A 21,717-nucleotide genomic window follows, 5' to 3' on the forward strand; every position below is an offset into this window, starting at 1 on the left:
TGCACAGCTACAGTTTACAATTCTGCAATGGATGAGAACAGGCCACGCATAAGGAGGCATTGGCGCAGCAAGGGGGGGTTTTGGGGGTTAAAACCCCCACCAGAGCTCAAAGAAATAATAAATTTTAATCTATTTTACTTAATTAGATTGATATTACTAATATAATAGTGTAAGGATTAGTAAAATATCCCTCAGAAAGCTGTAAAACTCACAATTTTGAACCATTTATCTTAAAATTCCGCAATTTATTAATATGGCACCAACCGCTTATCCTGGTGGGTATTCCATACCCCCACACACCCTGGTATTAGTTGCACCTAAACCCCCCCTAGCCTTAATACCTGGCTGTGTCCCTGTAAGGTGCAAACTGTTAGACAAAGATGGTGGACATTTTAGTAGGACTCAAAAGGTAAAATATTACAGGTACCACAAGAGGTAGCATAGTTGATTGCTATAACCATGATTTTCAACTCAAGTTTTTGGGTGGCACTTAATATAAAATGGTAATATAAGAAAAACAAGCAACAACGAGGACACAGAAAGTTACATTTCACTCAGGCCAGGAGCAGTGATCCACTATGCCGTTAGCTATCAACAATATCAAAGAAGCTATCAAGAATAGAAGAGTTTAGAGTTTATCGAAGTGCTACAAGCCAGTATTTCAGGTAGGAGGCATTTAAGAGCATGGGCAAGTAAGAGAGAAACAGTTCCTTTTCATGGACCCTTACCACTCACTTAAAAACAAAAACCTTCGAAATGATACCATCAAATGGATCCATTCTCTCACATTAAGGTTGAAATGTTCATACCACCCAAGAAAATAAATTCTCTCCAAGCTCTCTCATATTATTATCAGGGCAGAGTTCAGCAAAAGCAACAAAAAAAAACGAAAAACTTCTTCACCAATACCCACTCACTCCGTGTTTCAAACTGAAGGTTGGTTTGGCTAGGTGAGGCTAGGGTCACCCCAGGGTAGGCCACAGGTGTAGGAATATTACACATTCAGGGTAGGGATAATTTCCCTGGGCCACCTGAAATTTCCAGGATTTTCAATTGGGATATCCGAGATGGCTTCACCTTCGCTCAGTGGCCAAACGCTCCGTCCACAAAGCTAAGTATGTACCACCAAAGCCGTAGCCAGGGGAGGGATCAAGGTGGATTGATCCCCCCCCCCGAAATGAAAAAATTAAATAGATAATTTATGCTTGCTTGGTGCTCACATGTCGATATTATTTAGCGGCGCAGGGACATCTAGTAGTCCAATGCGACTTAAGTCAATATTTATCTAAGCAAATTTGTAGGTGCAGTGTGTGTAGTTGTAGTGCAGAGTGTGAAATAATAGTGCTGTGAATTAGTAGAGAGGTGAGTGACCTATGAGCCTCCTGAGGGACCGCAGAATTGACATCGACACCGAGGAGTTAATTCATTGGGTCGCCGCAAAAAAAGCTAGAAGGCTAAATTCAATTTTATAATAATATTTTCATATTTTCCTTTAAGGGTTTATAATAAATATGTATATTTAACTGTATACGGTATTTTATTTATCTTATAAAAATAATTTTATGTTTGCCTACTATTCCATAAACCCCACGAAAATATTTTCTGGCTGCGGCCATGTGTACCACGCTACCCCTTCTTTGCCATGAAGCCTTGTAAACCACTAAAAGGACTTTACACAAAATCACATCTCAAGCAGCATTACGGTTTTGAGGAAAGAGAAGCATGAAAATCAAACTGCTCATCATAAGGAAATTGAAATTTCATTTAACTTCTGAGTGAATTTTGCGCTTGAAAAGATTTTAAAGCCAACACCGAATGATTCCCAAAGACTGTACATATTGTATGGATAGTGATATTATGGAAATATTTGTAAATTTGCACATCCCTTTATCATTCAAGAAAAATGCTAAAGGAAATAATAAAAGTTTTCAAAATTAAAAACACATAGAAGTGAAACTCATTCCTGAGGACACAAATAAAAAAACATATGGTGTTGGCATATTTTTAATTCAAGAAGTGTTAAGTTTCTTTTATGAAATACAGTATTATACAGTATAAAAGACTCAACCAAATGATATATTGAAATAAAAATTTCCTACAAATTTATGTCCATTAAATAACTTCCTGTGTATATGGGTCTTAAAATTAAATGTTGGACAATGCTCAGAGTTTCCGAAAAGCTGCCAGTCATAGTTATTGCATCTTCAGACAATTAAGTGTCTAATTCCTCTGGATGAAATAAATTTTTACAGGATAATATTATTAATACACATACACAGATGATTTACGTACTTGAAAATTTCTAGACACAAGACAAAAAGCCAATGATATATAAATAAGGTGTTGGTCACAAGCTGTTCTATCTTTTGTACCCTGAGTTACACACAAGCAATCAACTTTATTGGATTAAAATTTTGAATAACTCTAACAAACTGGTGCCTTTAGGCCATTGGACATTATAAGCTTATTAGCATATCTCCCACCATCTTCAACTAAAACCAAAGATGATTATTCACAAAATTCTAGAGTGAAAGAAGGGTTTTCGTGAAGTACTTTCTCTAAAAGGTTATTGGTTTCATACCTCATGACAAAATAAAGAAAGCAAAATAGATTTTGATAGGTTGATCCACTACTCATAAAGAAGGTCATGAAGTTAACTTATTTCCTTCATAACATGAAAAGTTACATATAATTGAACAACATTATGTCAAAATGAGATAGATGATTGCAAATTTAAATGGCAAAAAACACCCAATTCGTGTCATGCTAGCTTCAGTATAGTTGTGTACCAATTATAGTTTTCATGCTAAATCCACAAAAGGTGCAATTTTTGGAGGTAATATCAGATTGAGGAACAATTTACAAGTACCAAATAATTTTTTTTATTAAATACTGCTCTGATTGAAATGAATAAAATTAATTTAAACATCTACCAATCAGTACAGCTTACAGATACACATTCGTTTTCCCAATCATTCTAATGAAATAATAACTATTTCTCCATCAATTTCTTCAAGCACAACTCACTTTTTGAAGCATTTACGACTATAAAATAAGATATTTGACAATTTTCTGAAATTGAAATCAGTCATACCTAAAGTACCCTCTTGACAATTATGGTTGTTCAATCAATAATAAGAAACAATATTTAACTTATTCTCATGCCATGGCAAAAGCTACGATTTCCATCAACCAAATGACTGAGGAAATTAAAATTATACTATATACTTACTTCAAAACATTCTCTACAGATATTACCATTCATCACACTAAATAAAATTCAGCTCTATTTAGACCAAAATAAAAATCGGGCTTCATAGTAAAATTTGGACAAATAAATATCTGAACCAACAGTAAAAAAATTATCACATAATTTAAAGGTACTCCACTAAGTCAAATATTCTCTAAACTTATGCATCAGAGCAACTAGTTCAAGAAATTCATAACTGCCAAATAAAAATAATATTAAAGGAACAGAATATTTATGAGAAACAACTACGAAAGAATGAAAAAGTAATGCATTGTTACAGGATATACTAAAAGACACATTTAATAATGGTAAAGTCTGGATGTTGCATATATGTGTAATGGCTTTATAATGTGCTTATTACAACCAAATGCACATTGTCAACCGATAAAATAGTGTCAGGCAATGATATGTACAAGGGAAACAAGGAATGAAAATGTCACATACGTATATTAAAGAGTGGCACAAGTAAATGTGAGTTTCAATGGGAATTGTGCACAATTGTGCACCTATTGACACAATCTTAGGCAGGCACTGATTGGCTCCACCACTGCAATGAAAGTGACACTCCATAAAACTGTGTGCCTTGACACAAAATACGAAATTGATCCAACATCAGAAACTAGCTCAAGACCTGACTTAAAAGATAAAAATTACGGGTATTCATAGAATTCCAAAATAAACATCCATCTTTTTAAGAAAATAATAAGACTAATCCTGGTGGTCTGAAATCACAAGGAATCATATCACGCAGTTACATCCAAGAACTTAACAAATGCAATGGCTGGCAAAGATTTGCCAATGACAATGGAATGCAGTTCTTTACCTTGAACTCCAGCCAAAGCACTTCATTATTGGTAAAGGTGTGTGAAAAGCAAAATTGTAGCAACATACCAATATAAACCATCATACAAATGCTCTTTACAAAAATGGAGAATCAGCAAATAAAAACAATAAAGGATTTTCGTGGCTAAAACTTCTTTTGGCACACAGGCACTCATCTTTGAATTAAATCAAAGAACATAATCATAAAAGACAACATTTCATCTAGCCCTCACCTCAGTCAGCTGGTAGCAGATATAAACCGCAATAAGAGTAAATTTTGGAATAACACTGTTCAATGTGCTATAAGTATATAGAATAGTTCCCTTCCGCAGCAATGTAACTATTTAAATTCTGACACAGTCGACTGTAGTCTATTATTATTTCTGGCACAAATATTAATTTAAACAGTAAAAATAATTGTAAAATGTCAGCACCATCCAACTTCTCTCTAGCACTGGATGGAAGAGTAGCACACAGGCGTAACACGTTCACACTTCAATGAGCTCTTTTAATGGCTGTCACTCCTCCTCGGGGGAGCTTCTATTCACATGAATTACATACAAATCCCCTGCAACTTGAGCGCCGCAGAAGGAAATGTCCCACTGCCATTCCCTGAGGATAGGCATGGTGGCGGCACCACTCGGTGACATTGTGCCTCAAGTTTCTTATTATTACTCCATAAAAGAGAAGAGAGCAGGGTAACATAAGGACAAGCAAATCAATAATCACTTCAAAGACAGTCACAGTGTGCGTAATAGGTGATATGTTTCTGAAACACATCAATGAGACAAACAATGGATACATTGACAATGAGTGACTTTTCCAATGGTGCAATAATTACAAAAGCCAAGTGAAAATAGAGAGAAAATCATAACTCAGGGTGGGGGCTTCTTGAAAATTTAAAAAAAAAACACAATGTTTAGGATTATTCCTTGAGAATCTTTCTTCCTGCCAGAGTGAAAAAAAAAATGTTTGCTGGAACATCAGCTACGTCATAGGTACTTCAGTATGAACAGCGTTTCCACAGAGTACAAAAACTGAGACCTATTCCACAAATAATGTACAAAGTAGAGTCCAAGATTTCAATCATGAGATTCACATTGATATTCAAACTTTTTAAAAAGGAACTTCAGTTAAATTAATTTTAATTTTCTTTAAATCATTCTTTCAAGTTTTACTCATTATTCTAGCAACTGTCCAGTGGAATTGAATGAAGTGAACAGTGGTTATTGGCGAATGAAAACAGCGCCAGTTCCATACTCCTAAGATGGAGGGAAAGAGTAAGCAATGTTGCTCGTGTATTGCAACTAGTAACAACTCACACGTACACTCACGCAATCACCCATTCGCATGGTCGCACTCAAAGAAGACACACACACGCTCACACACACACACATATACACAGACGCAATTGAACACACACTCACAGACACGGCTCTTCACTTGGGGGGGGGGAGGGGTAGAGGGAGGAACCCCCCCCTTCCCCCTCACAACTACATGGGCAAGTGTAATGGACAGATGAATGGCACAGACGTGTGCACCACCATCAGCAGTAGTTGCCTTACATCAATAAAGTGCACTCTCTGCATTGTTCTGAAGGCTGGATGATTTCCTTTAAAAACCAATCTTCTCCATTATGGCTTAGGCGCTAGGGCCAATTTAACAAATTGAAACACCATCACACTTGACACCTTTTATACCAAATCCATTTAAATCATCTTGCTTTCAATCGCTCAGGCATAAAACTCCCGGTTTGAATTCTTGGTGTACGAGTTGACCGTCGGAGAACGTTTCGGTTCGTCAAGGGCATATGAGCCCTCATCCTTCTTGCGCATTCTGTAGACAACAAACATAACAACAAGGATGGCACAGAGTAGACCGACAACAGCGCCTCCGATGACTGCTGCTCATGGAAAGTGGAGAGAATAGAAAGAGAGTGTAAATACAATTCAAATAAACGAATAAAACTACATATTGCATGTACAAAAACATGCTAAGAATCCTGAACATATAAAAAATTGCTATTAAACTTTTCATTTCCTCAACGAGCAAATTTCAACTTTCAAAATTATAACATGATAAAAACTCTTTAAATACATCCAGACCAAAAGTCAATAACTAAGCTTCCCCTATCCATCTTATGCATTTGTCAGTTTGTATCACCTTTCACATTATGACTGAAGGACAAAATTAATTGAATAATAAATAAAAGGATTGAATTAGCAATGGAAAACTATGCCTTGATATGCCACACAGGAAACTCTCTCTCATCCACATTAGCCAACAACCCACTTTACTCGTCTCGCAGTGAAATGGATTTGCCCAACTCCAAGGATCAACAGTCAAGATTCTCATCCGACCTCATTTCTAATTCAAGTCTGGTTTCTCCCCTCAGGCATTGCTAGTTCCACACTCATACCGGCAGATGGAAGCAGAGGGCAGGGCCTTGGGGAGAAGATGTGACGTTGAGAGAGTGTCTCAAGGGATGCCATTACCATGAGTGGATGGAATGAGAGAATTCCTGTGGGGAGGGCAGCTCGGAAATGAGGACAAATGTCCACGTTTTAAAAGAATTAAACAGATTAAGGTCTTCATACATTTGATACCTCTACACCGAGAACATTTGTAAGGAAAAATTCTGATTTTGAGCGAGGATTACAGCACAACTGGGAGCAGCAAAGAATGACTGGAGTACATTGGATCTTGGAAAAGTCTCTTTCAATAATTTAATAACAACCCCTTAGTGAACCTGATGCTGCACTCCATGCATCCATCTTGCACTTCTTGTGTTATGGCCATATATTTAATATTCCTTAGTGAGGCAATATGCCACACACGGTATATTTTTTTAGAGAAAGACTGAGGAAAGTATGAATATGATGAGGGCATTAAGTACATGAACGCCAGAGATGGTAAGTGAGGATGGTGACTGATTTTCATTGAATAGGTCAGAGGAAAATAATTACCTCGAAGAAAGATTTCATAAGCATAAAAACTATTCTCTTGAGAGACAACTAATGAACCACACATACATAGAGGTACTTTCCCACAAAACTTGCCCTAATTTACCTACTGAATCATTTCATTTCAATTCCTAGCTGCACCATCTCAGATTTCAATTTAATTTAAAGTGAGAGGAGAGCCAACCTTTCTAACACAAAATACATGAGCTGAATTTACTGAAAAAAATTTGACCCTTGGGTATAAGCTTGTCTACAGTAGATACAGACATAATTCGATACGTCCACTGCACAAACACTCAACAATCGCCCACCAAATCAAATCCACTCATCTAGTAGCCCTAGCAGTACTAGATGAGCGGATTGGATTCGGCGCACGATTGTTCAGCATTTGTGCAGTGGAGGCATTTAATTAAGACATAAAGTTAAAGCACCACTACTGCCCTTTACCAGTATGCGCTTGAAATTCACTTAGTGTGAGATTTAATGCTATGTTACCTGCTCTAGTGTGAAACTTGGAGATGTCGTTTGTAGTAAATTCAGGAAATAAAATAAAAAGGAGGACTCCTAAGATGGAGGGAGAGAGTAAGCAATGTTGTTCGTGTATTGCAACTAGTAACAACCCCATCTTTCTGTGTCAACAGTTACTTGTCAGTAGTACAGGACTAGTAAATACAATGTACCTTCCCATCGTCCATGACAGATAAAATAACTCAAAAACGTAAGAAATTTACAAAAAAATGTTTTTTTTCCAGAGCAAAGAAAATCTATGTGGCACAGGTTTTAAAAATCACGGAGTAATAATTTTTCCAAGCCTTTAAGGTGTCATTTTAAGATAAAGCAGAATTGAATAGTGTATTATAGGAGTTGGAGAGATGTAAGGATTGGAATTTTCAAATATAACACTGGCAGGTATGGAAGTATGTTATTTTTGACAAATTTATTATAATTAATACAGACATAGAAAACACATAAATAAAATTGCCAGGACTGCCCTATATCTGTATGCACTTAAAAATGTACTTTATGTGAGATTTGATACTATATTATGTGCTCTATTGCAAAACTTGGAAAGTCATTATATATTTGTAAAATGCATTAATTTAATAAGCCATGGTTTACAAGTCTGATCAATGCATTATCCCAAAAGGTATTACGATGAAGCTTGGAATCATCTTTAAACTATCAAAAGCATTCATTATTTGAATAGACGGTATAAGTAAAATGCATTAACGCAATATTTATTTTTTAAATATCTAAGAGTATCATTGCATTAACTGTTGAGACATTTTTGCCCTCTCGCACATAATTAATCTCATTCAGTTCATACAGTTGGAATGGAATGGAATGACCCAGCTGTGACGTTGAATTTCATGCAGTTCTGTTATTCTTAAATATCAATAGAGGGGAGGTGTAACTTCTTGCTTTGGAATATTCAATTAATTCCAATGAGCTACTACCAGAGTAATTTGAGGCCTGCTAACTCCAAAATGGTTGGTACTCACATCATCTATTTGTCAAACTAAACTACGAAGTGACACTGGGTCTGATTCACTTCCATTGAATCAGACCCCCTTTCACATATTTGCCACTTTCCTCAAGCATTTCAGGGCACAGATTTCAATTTTCCTCCATTGTGTTCCAATAGGCCAAGTGATTTCCTTTCTACTTACTATTCATTCCTTTCTAAGTCCTCATAACCTTTTTCAATGCACATCATCTTTTAAACATAAAAAACAAACGCCACATGATAATATCATACTGAGATACAGCCTCACATCACTAAAACATTAGTAGGACAGAGACCTTAGTCAAATAATTCAAACGTTTTAAGAAGAAAAATAAGATATACTTCAAATTACTTGACATTTTCCATGTAGACATATGTAAATTTAAAATTTCCTACAATGAATATCCGAGAGAATGTAAATTCTTGATTTTCCTGCTAAACTGATGTCGCTAGAAAACTTATCACAAAAAAAATAAAAAGGTTTTTTTTTAGACTAACTAGAGAAATTACCTGCAAGGATGCCGGGTTGTGAGAAGAAGGAAGTGGCTCTTTCCTCTGGTTTTGTGTCCATTATGTACACGTCGTTGTTTTCTTGGTTACCATCATCAGGCCTTACTTCGTTGAAGTCACCATCTTCACTTGTAGGAGGTAATCCACCGGTACCGCCTCCCACACTGCTTGGAGGAGCTCCGATTTCGTTCTCTTTTGAATTTGGAACTGTCTCAAGAGGAGTCTGGAAAAACACAAGAGTTACTTTTATTTGGTAAACAAAAGGAGCAGTGCATTAAACTAATATCAAAATGAATCACTGAAAGATAAAAAGACAATCAAACAATATATGCACATTGTTTTTTTGTACAGTCACCATAAATTAAATATCATCCCAAAAATATAATCCATATAATTTCAGAGCAACACAACTCATATATTTTACCATATTTCAATAGAATGGCTTCTTTCACAGCCAAGTCATAAATTCTATTGCTAAAGTAATATTTTGAATCACCACGAGCAATGTGAAAAACATGGGATTGCCATACATTAAAAGCTTCATACATTAGGCAGAGTATATGTACCACGAACACAACTGGTATGGAACATAATGATTTTTAATTACCGTATTTTCCGGCGTATAAGACGACTGGGCGTATAAGACGACCCCCAACTTTTTTGTTAAAATATATAATTCGTGCTATACTCTCCGTATAAGACTACCCCTTTTCCAACGCACACTACCGGTAAATAAAAAACATCAGATTTGATTTCAATATAGAAATTTTTAATTAATATGCTTATGACATCATGGCATGACATGATAGCATGAAAACGGTCACTAATAAACATAAGTCAGTTCCTCATAAAACATATAAGACTAAAACAGTGCAAGTGGATTAAACTTTTCCTAAAGCAGTCTGATACAAGGAAGTTAACAAACGATAGAGAGAGCTCGCAAGTCACTGCGAGTCAGCAACGCAGTTTCCATTTAAAAACCTTTAAAATCCTCCTGTTCGTCATTTGATATCATCAGTACATCAATAACGTCTTGTTCTACATTTGTAAGGCAATCATCATATGGATCAAATTCCGTATCAGATGGTGTGGTCTCAGCTTCGACTTCCTCTTCATTTTGCCACAAGTAGTCGTCCTCCATACCATCTAACGAATTTGATATGCCACACTTTTTGAAAGACTTGATTACTGTTTTTGCATCAATGTCATTCCAGGCTTTTATAACAAATTTGCACAAAACATCCAACTGTGGAGCACGCATGTTTCCTCCTTTTGTGAATGACTTCTCACCGCTAACCATCCACTCATTCCACTGTTCTCGAATGCGATCTTTAAACGGCTTGTTTAGGCACACATCCAGTGGCTGTACCAATGATGTCAATCCTGCAGGAATAACTGCTGAATCTGTATTTAGTCTCGTCTCCGCCTTAAGTGCCTCCGACCGTTGGTTTAATTGTCTTGCTTGGTTCTCCCTTGGCCTCCTTTTAACATGGAAGTTCACAAAGCCTGGTATATTAGATCTCAGCACTGGGTTAGGGTTAGGGTTCTGCAAATGTGTGAAGTGTTTGTTCAGTGCGGCCACCCCTCCTCCTTGCTGCCACATTCCCGGCGTATAAGACGACCCCGACTTTTTAAAAAAGATTTTAGGTGCTAGAAAGTCGTCTTATACGCCGGAAAATACGGTACATATTTCAAGAGAAATGAAGACAATATGGGGCAATTCAATATTGGTTTTTGATAGGGATGAGTCGATTCCACTTTTTTTCGATTCCGATTCCAATTCCGATTCCCGATTCTCGATTTCGATTCCATCGATTCTTATTCCTTCTAACAGGTAGGGTTTTGATTTATCTGTAGCAATGCTGTCTTTAAAATTTAAGAATTGAATGGAATAAAATAACTAGGGATGGACGAATCCAGGATTTTTGGAGCCAGATCTTTCGAATCGAATATTTTCAAATCCAAATGCATTTTCAAATTCCTGCCATTAAATAAAATCATTTTTCCGAGGCCGCTTAGGTATGTTCGTCGCAGCACCCGCGTCCCGGGCGTATCCTCCGTGCGGGCAAGGCTGACTCCGTGGCCGCTTAGGTGTGTGGCAGCCTTTATGCCCCAGGCTTATCGTCTATGCTCAAAACGTTTATCTTCTTGGAATTGATGGAATCGGAATCGACTTTAGGCGATCGATTCTCGATTCCAATTCCGTGCCCGAGAATCGGTGGATACAAGAATCGGCATTTGGAATGGACTCATCCCTAGTTTTCGATGAGGAAAACGTTTATGCTATTAATTTACTCAGAGTAAATCACTGCCTTCTAGTAGATTTTGGAGGTGGTCACCACCAAAGAGTCATTATTTTGGCTACTTTTCGAATGGTACTGACTTTTAGGAAAAATGATGCTCGCGTTGATAATTATTCTTTTTTTATTGAAATTGGAGGTTGTAAGTATCTGAGCAAGTACACAAAGGAGAAGAAATACCTTAATTTACTTTAGTTCAAGATTGTGTCTTACTGATATCAAAAAGTCATTTGCATTAAAATCACATTAATCATCAAATGACATGAAATACAGATGGTGAAAAATTGAGGTCAGAATGAAAGATTTATCTTCCTCTCAGCAAATGGCTGACATAAACAGTTCTAGGGTTTCCATCAGGATCTAACACAGATGGAAACTTGATGTCCAAATCTCACAAAAAAGGATTCGATGATATCCTTGATTATTTTACACCATAATAATTCATCTTTCCCGATTATTAAAATGAGTACATTGGGGGACCAAAATTTTGATTACATTATTTGTGCATTCAAAATGAGACCAATTCTTTTCTTGGATAAATTAGATGTAATGCACGACTTCACTTTATGTGATGCAACTCACAATTTTTACTCATCCATTATTCTAATGAAAACTGATTTCGCAAAGCGATAAAAATGATAACATAAAATAGGAGATAAAACGGTAACTACGCATAGAAAAGAATCTGGAAAATTGTCAGGGGCTGCCATACATCCGAAAATAGTTTCAAAGGAGCCACTGCCACAACAATCAGGTTATATGTATTTCACTATCCAGAGCCTTTCTATTATCATTGGTCAAGTCCTACTCAATGAAAACAATGTGGCACCTACTTCCTACCATTCCAATTGCTGCTACCAATGACTGCAACTTATCATTCAAAGATTTACTCCATTTTTGTGAAGTAGGCTGACCCCTGAATGCTTTTAGATTTTCAATAAAAATATTGTAAGCAAATAATTTAACAAAAATGACAATAAGTACTTTCCAACTTCTAAATATTTAAAAATTATGTAAAATTTCAGGAAGAGGACATGTGCCCGCCAAGATAGAAGTAATTTAACAGAAGAGAGTACTATTACATTATTGAAATTATTTAGCAGCACTATAAAACTAACTACCTATGTTACATACAATAAGGAATCTGCACACCTTCATTTGTGAATTCAACTCCATAAAAACTTACCAATTCATTCACAGGGATGAAATTTATAGCAAGCCATGCATTAGCAAATAAATTAATGAATTATAAAGAATGAATTATCATGGAAGACTAAAGAGAATTCCACGGTTCGATAAAAAGAGAAGAAATTAGTAATGAGTCCTACCTTGAGGGAACAAGGGCTTAATTTTGGATACTAAACAGTTAAGGGAAACAAAAGCATTTAAAATGAGAAAATTTAACAGTCAGTTGACCATTTACTTAGTATAGCATTTACCTGTGGATGCTTCTCAATTTCTGGCTCCCTAGGTCTGTATGGATCACCAAGTGGTTTAGGCGGTAGTTTAGGGTTCTCAACACTTATTTCTGAAAAAAAGACAAAAAATTTTGATTTTATTTAGGAGCCATAAGGCGCAATAATCATCGGTTTGAAGTTTACCAAATTCCTGTTTCATACTAAAGGAACACAGTAGTTGCCAACAAATAACTAGAGAGACTTGGTCAGTTCTTTTGCATCAAATTAATTTTTCCAGCTTAATGGACATAAAAAGACATTAATATTAAATATAAACATGCACAAAATTCAAGCCACTAACTAAAAATGTGCTTTATTTATCAGCATTAGGTTATCAGCCCCGAAAACCTGAGGCATCAGCGGCTGGACTTGATAAATAAGCATGATAAATAAGAAAATATGAGATAAATCTAGAATTAAAAATTCTTAATAATCCAACCAAACCTCAAGATAAAAAAGGGTGAACCAGTGGCATAGACGGGGGAGATACGACCCCCGAAATATAAAAACACAATTAATTTCCTTCATAAAAGAAAACAAAATATTGAAAAATACTGAATAATCAAAATATTTCTTTAACAAATGGAGTTTTTTTCGATTATGAAAAGTGTTAAAATTAGTTTAAAACTTTACTTAGTACGTTGTTTTTCAAAAATTGTCCCCCCTGGTTTTGGAACCCCCCTCCACCTCCAAGAACGAAATTCCTGGCTACGCCACAGGGGTGAACCTTCTTTCCTGATTATAGAGTAATTATTATCCAGCAACGCTATCGATATGAAGCCCAGACATACACGTTTTCCTACGAAACGAGGGGATGGCATCGAGTAGAATATAAATGTAACTTTACCTGCATGTAAAACGGTAAATATTCATGTGACAAGCATGAAGCAATTGTAATTATGATCCAGGCGTCAGTAATCTTCAAAAATAGGACGGCAGTACTATTGGATTCTGATAAATTCTCATTGAAATTTCTGTCCTTCCAATTTTCGCAACTGAAAATATGTTAATCTTCCATTAAATTAACTCCACTTTAGCCGCTGGAGTGATACCACAAGGCAAATCCAAGCATAATAAATAGAAATCCATTTTTAAACATGAACGGATTGTTTAATTTTCGCGCATTAACAAGAAATTGATTTAAGCGACGGCAAGCAATAAGCGTTATACTTCCTTTTCTCCAACGCATTTATATCAGTGAATGCTTCAATGCAATCAGCAGCGATCTTACAAGCGGATGCACGCATACTTCAAGGGGGAACGACCGAAAGAAAGCGAATTTGTTGATAGGAATGCGATGAAGGGAATAGAAAACCTAAATTTCAACGCCCAGACTTGAGCGCACCGTCTGTGTCACTTGATTAATCCGTCCAAATATCTCGAGAATAATCGTTCGAAGCACTCTTGAGGCCACTTGGGTAAATAAGCATTGACTGCATTGAGTGAAACAATCGCAATGAGTGGGAGGGGACGGGATCGAGAGGGGCGAGACGGGGCGAGAGATGGCACCTGTAAAAATTGATTGACACGCAGCCGTTAGCACAATGACGTCTTCCCCGCTCGACCTCCCGCTCAACAGATTCCACAAGAAATGAGACAGCCGCAAGGCGCGCACGATCCATTCCCTTTAACCTCGCGATAAAAATCACAACACAGACACAATGCGGGACAAATCTGCTCCGGATGCTTACTGAACGCAGCCCTCTGGACCATACGTCGCAAAATATTGACTCCGCCGAGACCCATGGTGCGACGGAACACGTCGAAAGGGTAAGACTTACAAGCAAGAAGGCTAGTTAAGAGGACGGGGGAGAGCCCCTGCAAACGTCAAGACACATTCAATTAACTCGGGAGGGTAGGGAGGCAAGACCTGCTTTGGAGGAGAGAGAGGAGACGAGGCGCAAAACAAGGGATTGCCCCGAGCCGCCATAACAAGCGAGGAAGCCAGACGCAGCAGCGACTCAACGCCCAACAGATAAGGAGAACTGGGCTATTTGATGGCGGGCGAGGAGGGAGGCAGGGCGCAGAGAAATTTCGCGAAGCGCGGCAAAGATGGAGGAGGCGGATTTTCGAGCGCAGAACGAATAACTCACCTCACGAATCAACCTGCTGCAAGAATCCGCCCCTAAGGCAGAGCAGCGCAGAGACTAGCGGGCTCGCAACGGCCCCAAAAATTAGGGTCCGGCAGCAGGGGAGAAACGGCGCAATAACAATCGGCGAGCGAGAAAGGGCGGCAGCATCCGCTTCGGAGGAACCCCGTTCGCCTCTCTGGCGCATATCAGGCGAAACGACGACGTGGGGAGGGAGGGAGGGAGAGAGGATGGGGGGAGGGGGAAAGCACCACCCCAATGCGGCGGAGGGGAAGGGCGCCAGGGTGTGTGTGTGTGTGTTTGCGAGGAGGGTGGGGTGGGGGTTTCGACGGCCGAGGTTTCGGCAGGGTAAGGGTAAAAATGGAAGAGGGGTGGGCAGGAGGGGAATATATAACCCTTCCCCCACACCCTGACCGCCCACGCGGCCGACACATGAACCCTGCCCCTCCCCCCAACCCCACCGCCCCCCAGGGTGAACCCTTCCCATCAACTTTCCCCACCTCCTTTCCCCAAGCACGTGAGAAATAATCCTTCCACGAATTCCCTTCCCCATGTGCCCCTCCTAGGGTGGGAGTCATACACCTGCCCTCCCCGCACACATAACATACCCCTGCTGCGTGCATAGCTCTCGTAATCACCACCAGGCAAGGAGAAAAGGGTACATCTATGCAGAGCGGCACATGAGAGGGTACGCCCACAAAAGATAATGGGGCCATTAAATATCTAAATATATCTCCAGACATTTTGAAGAGAGCGGCGTAAGCAACGTAGAAGTACTCTAACTGACAGTAAAAATCCTCTTTGGATGAAACGCTGAATATAGACCTAAATTTAAGAGCTGATAAAAGGTTCGTCTTAACTGATACAGAAAGGTAATACGAATATCAGATGGACACTGGAAAGGTCTTTCAGGAGAAGGTACCGGGTTCATATTCCAGTCAAAACGGGGATTATGTATAAGACTGTTGAATTCTATACAACGCTATGAACACATTCAAAGCCATACTCAACACCTCGAATGACATGCTACGAAATGGCTCAGTGAGGTTCGGAGAATTGTCAACAGGAAGATTGAGTCCCACCCTGTGCAAAACTACTGTGAATGTAACTCAATATCCCTGACTCCATCCCATTAGAAAACAAACAAGAAACAAGGGATACGCGTTCCGACTTAAGCATTGATAAACGAATAAATTACCAAGTGGAATTTCGGGATTGACTATTCAATCCCTGGCATCAAGGTATCTCAGCAAAGGAGGACCGATATCTCATCATCATCATCATCATCCAGTAAGCAAGAAGGCAATTAACTCGAGGATCGCACCTCTCAAACACACACAATAAGAAGGCGCACCCCTGCACTCACCTGTTTCGTATCCGTCTTCGTCGTCGGGCCCCGGGCCGTTTCCCGATCCGCTCGACTCGAGATCGTCCTTGACTTCGCCGCCTCGTCCGCCGCCCGAGCCCTCGATCCCGTCCTCGCCGTCGATAAAGATTTCATCCTTGGAGTAGGGATCGCCGCCGTCCTGCAGAGCCCAACAAACCAACAAATTAAAATCTGCACACACAACTCGTGCGCCGCGCGGGCAACACGGCAAAAAAAACAAACAAACAAGAAAACCCGGCCGCCGACGCGGCAAAGGGGTGAAAGCTCAGCGGAAAAAAATGTTTTAATTTTATCTTAATTTTTCAAAAAAATGTTTAGTTTCCCTGGGCAGGGGAAAGTGTGGAGAGCGGTGCGGAGGGTTTTGGAGGCGCGGGCGTGATAGGGTGCAAAAGTGACTCGGGCTAAAATACACTCAATTCAATAATAATAATAATAATAAAGACCAGCCCTGCGCTCCCGGTTGCGAGCGGCCGGCGATGGCAACTGAGGAGTGGGAGGGGGTGCACGTGGGGGCGCGTGTGCTGATAAGGGTTCGGCGGGGACCCTGCGTGGGAGGGGGGAGAGCAGGGATATCTGGACCCCGCGCAAGCGCTCGCTCGCAGACTCTGCCGGAGGGATCAAATCTTGCCGTTTGAGATGAGGAGGGGGAGGGACGGGGCGGGAGGAGAAAGGGTCGATACGAAGCATGGAAAGGGAGGATAGGGAAGAGATATATGAGAGGGGAGAGAGAGAGAGAGAGAGAGAGATATGCGGGGGATGGAGGAGGGGCGGCCGGGGATGGCAATGTGGCCGCCTTTCACAGAGAGAGCGAAATTAGGAGAGTGCGGCCCTCTCTTTCCTTTTGCACGAGGCATTTTATTGAGCATTTTAAAGGCGAGTTTTTGGGCGCAGTGAAAATTCCATCGCTTACTGAGGTGAATTTCGACGACAAATGCACGCGTTCATGGATGCACAATGCTGCGATATACCCACCCCTTTTGCGACTGCGAGGCGTTGGAAGTTTCACTGAAAATGCCTTGTGGATAATGGAATGCGTGCCAGCAACATCACCAGAGGCTGACATCCATTGTCCTCGGCGGTGCGACACGGGCGAGGCTCGAACCCGCAACTCCAAGGAGTGGAGTGGAGAATATTTAAATACGGGGAGGGATGGAGAAGGAGGCGGGCATGGAGCATGCATTTGCGCACTCAGAGAGGGAGTGATGCAGTGGTGGAAGTCGGTTGGCGCATTACGCGTGAATTAGGGGCAGTTGCACTGCGGATGCAACGGGGGTGGGGGGGAAGGAGAAAGGCAGGGGGTGGGGGAGGAGAGGGCAAACGGCAAGGTCGCCTGGAAGACGGATTCGTGGAAGTAGGGTATGTGCGAGGGTACGACCACACATACGAGAGGGGAATGGCTCAAAGGGTTTGTGGGACATGGGAAGGGGGGAGCGCAAAAAACAGGCAGGGGGGAAGGGGTTTTTTTCATGGCAATCATTTCCTTCGCGGAGGCATGTGGGGAAAGGGAGACAAAAGACCTTTGGGAGGGTTAACGGCAAGCGGAATGAAATTGAAAAGTTCAATTATCGAAATTATGGGTCATCCTTAAAGCCAATCACACAAATGGGAAAAAAGCTCAAATTTAATAATATGCTTCGTGACTAACTCAAAATATTAAGCAATCGATCGATTTCGGAAGTATCTTCTACCAAAATGCAGAGTTCACTGCATCTGTTAATAACCTTGTCTGACGCATGAACAGATTATAATAATATCTACTGATTAATATTAAATGGTATAGATCAGACTGGTGGTCATTTTAGGGAGGAAAAGTAAGTGTTTAGGATTAATTTTCTCAGTCCCAAGCCGTTTTTGGATTAAAGGCCAAATACGTATTCTGCCGGATCCAGGATTTTGTTCTGAGGGTGCATAAGGGTACCCCGTAATACACAAAACTAAACGAACGCAATAATAACGGGACCGTATAAAAAATCTTGCATTTAAGGGTCTGAGGGGCACGTGCACCCGTCCACCAAATGATTGAAATATCTGCATCGAACACTTTCATTTCCATTAAATTGCAAATTTTAAGATGTCTAGAGATTTACAAAGAGTTGTTCCTGGCTTACTCTTCTTAAATTCTAATATATAAATAAATTAAAAATACTGGCAATTTCCCACGGTTAATTTAATTTCACGATAGGGTTAAATACATTTTGTATCATCTTTAGCTGGAGATAATAAAAACGTATTTTAAACGGTCGTTAAATTGAAGTAATCGTGGAAAATTGCAAGTGATATTTAATATTTTCGTATATTTCAGGCGATAATTAGTACAGACTCGTGACTATCATAATCACGTGATTTGGACCCACTCGATTGGCTTCAAGAGCGGCCTCTTCTCCGAGAAATTGAATGGGGGTCAGGAGGGAAGGTCAGGGAGGGTTGTGTCCGCCCTCCTCGGTGGCCCAAAAGCCTCGCTCAATTATTTTACGGAGCGACGACGCGCTCATCTTTTATTCCAAAGGTCGCGCAAAGGATGACGACGTCCGGAAAGGAATGACTCCCCGACGGTCCAGGGCGGGGGCAAAAAGAAAGGCGACGCCGTCGTCATCAAGAGGGCCGAAATGGAACGAATCCGAGTCACTGCGGACGCGAAAAAAAATCCCATTCCGGCCATCGCTAAATGCACGAGCCAAACCACCCCACCCTCCAAGCCCCTCCGTGCATCTCTCTCACTCCTTTAGGTGAAATTTTCCACGAGGTGCGCGAAATGCGAATGCAATATTAAAGAGAGCTCATGCTTTTGGACCACATCCACCCGAGTTGCCAGCGAGGCCAATCTTCATCACACTAACCGTAAAGGGTAATGCAGGGAAGCAAAACAATGTGATTAAAACATGGAGATCATACGAGAGTACCACTCTAAGAGCTAATTGTGCCTCCAAGCTCTGCGGTAACAAGTCAACCAAGCATGCAGTAGGTACACTATATATACATTATATACAAAAACAAACATAGTATTAAATACGGCTAATCCAATTACTAAGACGACCATGCAGCATGATACTTGATCCAGTGCAGTCATCGGACGCTGCTAGAATGGCAGCTATACGATACTATGAGATACAAAAGGAGTCATATCATAAAATTCATCGATCGATACGACGCAGCGTTCCTTCTCGGTCATGTATATTACTCAACATCCAATATCTATTTCAATATCCATTCTCCATCATCGAGTACAGGTCAGGTCACTGCACCTGATGATGACAATAGCTTCGAAACACCCAGTCTGTACGAGAAGAGACGCACGACGATTACGGTACCAAATATACAATCATGATACGTCATTCTTGTACCGTCATCCAATATATTTTTGGGTATTATTATTACTTTACAAGCAGAACTACAATATTTTTGTGCTTAATGAATATTTTCATACTTTTCACTACATGTTGCTGAGAACAATTTCATGTTTAAATTCCAATTCCATGTTTAAATTCCAATTCCATGTTTACATTCCCATTGGCCAATTTCACAGAGTGGTTATTCAGATTCCTCAGTATCAAAATGTCAAATCTCGCAGAAAAAAATGAAATTGATCACTTATACAACACACTTATTCTCAGTATTGAATGGAGACGACGGGACTGGAGTAATTATTGCACTGGATCAAATGTCGAGCGGCAGGGGCAAATGACATCATTCGATTTGACTAATGGTTACACTAAACTCTATAATGCACCAATGTGGTCATACACTAATATTCCACACCATGACTATTGAGTGATAGATCTACAGGTCAAACTATGACTATTGAGTGAGAACCTGGAAAAGTATCCATACCCAAGGTTCAGAAATCAGAAACAATGAAACGGATCCCGTCATTTGAAGGCTCGTTCGAGGAGATATTTAAGCGAGACAGCAGAAAATCTTTAACCCAAAGCTTCCTCGGGACCGCTTGGAACTCATAGGGCATAATGTAACCTGGTGGCCGAATTTGAAAGTGGGGATCTGACCCCGCAGGAAATAACTTGTACGCCACACCAGAAATGTTTAGAATAATACACGATGCGCAATGAAAAGCGGTCATAATTGAAAGGGTTTTATTAATTAAAAATTGGTCGTGTCCTATTCAATATATGGTTTCGATACTCAATCGAATTAGACATTCGAGTACCAAAGAGTTGGGTTCCATTGGAGATATTTATTAAAGGAGAAAACATTTAAATTAAATAAGATATAATAACATAACATAAAACTACTTCTTTATTCAAATGAAAAACTCCTGAGGAGGTAAGAGCTATATACATCAGCTAACAAAATAAACATTTTAATTTATTGAAAAACACAACCTGATTTGAGGGTTGGAATAGATTTAAATTGTGATTCGATCAATCAATAGAAATACCAATCGTACCGATAAATTAACGTTCCCAGCCTAAATTATAAGTGCCATTTCATTAGAAATATCTAAAAAAGAACAATTAAAAGTTTCACATTACTTATTTACGTCGATTGCAAATAAAATACATTATTATAGCTATATTAATTTGGACTTTATTGCGTAATAGATTTTTTTCCACTTGCTACCAGTAGTATTGGTCTCTAGATTGTCTTTTCATCATAAGCGGTATATGGATGAGAAATTTTAAGGAAACAACCACGAAATAGCGCGCCAGACCGGAGTCTTCAAGGAGTCACTCGAATGCGTAAATTATGAAAGTAAAATAAATTGGTCTTGAAAAGGAGTCGAACCAAAAATCTACTACAGAAGATGACACCTTGATGGCTTAATTACCGAAAACAAGAGAAACAGGATTAATTATTATCTTGGTTCGAGTCCAGGCCAGGGTAAATGATTATTTTGTGTGGTGGAAATTTTGTAAAGTTACCCTACAAGTAAAATTACTTTCCACCATTTTCTCTCTTCAACACCATGGAACGCGAGTAAATACGAAAAGAATAATAGCGCAGAATAACATCAACAACGATTTCTAAGAAAAACATTTTCATTACAAATAAGTATATTATGGAATATTATTTTCTCAATCTTATGGCTTACTAATAGCTTATCTTAGCAGTTAATCAGAGATTTAACTCTTTAAGGTAAGCTGGCCATTGCGAGGGCAGATCTAAACAAAAGTAAGGCGTAACTGCTGGAAGAGGATCCTTGATTTGGAATCAATGCGATGCCTATTAGGAGCTTCTCAATTTGATGGAATTTTTTTCTCCAAATCGGACTGGCGGAAACATTTCACAGTCATTATAGGGGAATTAGCAGGAGTGTAATATGGTTTCACTCCAAACGAGAAAAAGATGATTGCCAATTAACGATCACTTTCTCAGGGCCTCGATAACGATTCTTCAATTATTAACGTTAATGAGCACGACTTAATTTAGTTATGTATTTCACCTGAAATTATCATATAACGACATACACGTGAAT

At 39.4% G+C, this 21,717-nt stretch overlaps 1 protein-coding gene across 2 annotated transcripts in view; it reads right to left on the bottom strand.

Annotated features, from left to right (window-relative positions):
* Positions 1–1,988: 1,988 nt before the first annotated feature.
* Positions 1,989–21,717, bottom strand: part of LOC124154477 (syndecan-like) — a 112,163-nt gene continuing 92,434 nt past the window's right edge. For both annotated transcript variants that reach the window (XM_046528232.1, XM_046528233.1), the window contains 4 exons: positions 16,266–16,425; positions 12,792–12,880; positions 9,053–9,275; positions 1,989–5,975 (listed from right to left, as the gene is read on the bottom strand). In XM_046528232.1, coding sequence (XP_046384188.1) covers positions 5,806–5,975; positions 9,053–9,275; positions 12,792–12,880; positions 16,266–16,425 — 642 coding nt within the window. In that variant the 3' untranslated portion in view covers positions 1,989–5,805. The remainder of the gene's footprint in view (positions 5,976–9,052; positions 9,276–12,791; positions 12,881–16,265; positions 16,426–21,717) is intronic.

Source organism: Ischnura elegans, chromosome 2 (genome assembly GCF_921293095.1).
Source record: "Ischnura elegans chromosome 2, ioIscEleg1.1, whole genome shotgun sequence".
NCBI classification, from domain to species: domain Eukaryota; kingdom Metazoa; phylum Arthropoda; class Insecta; order Odonata; family Coenagrionidae; genus Ischnura; species Ischnura elegans.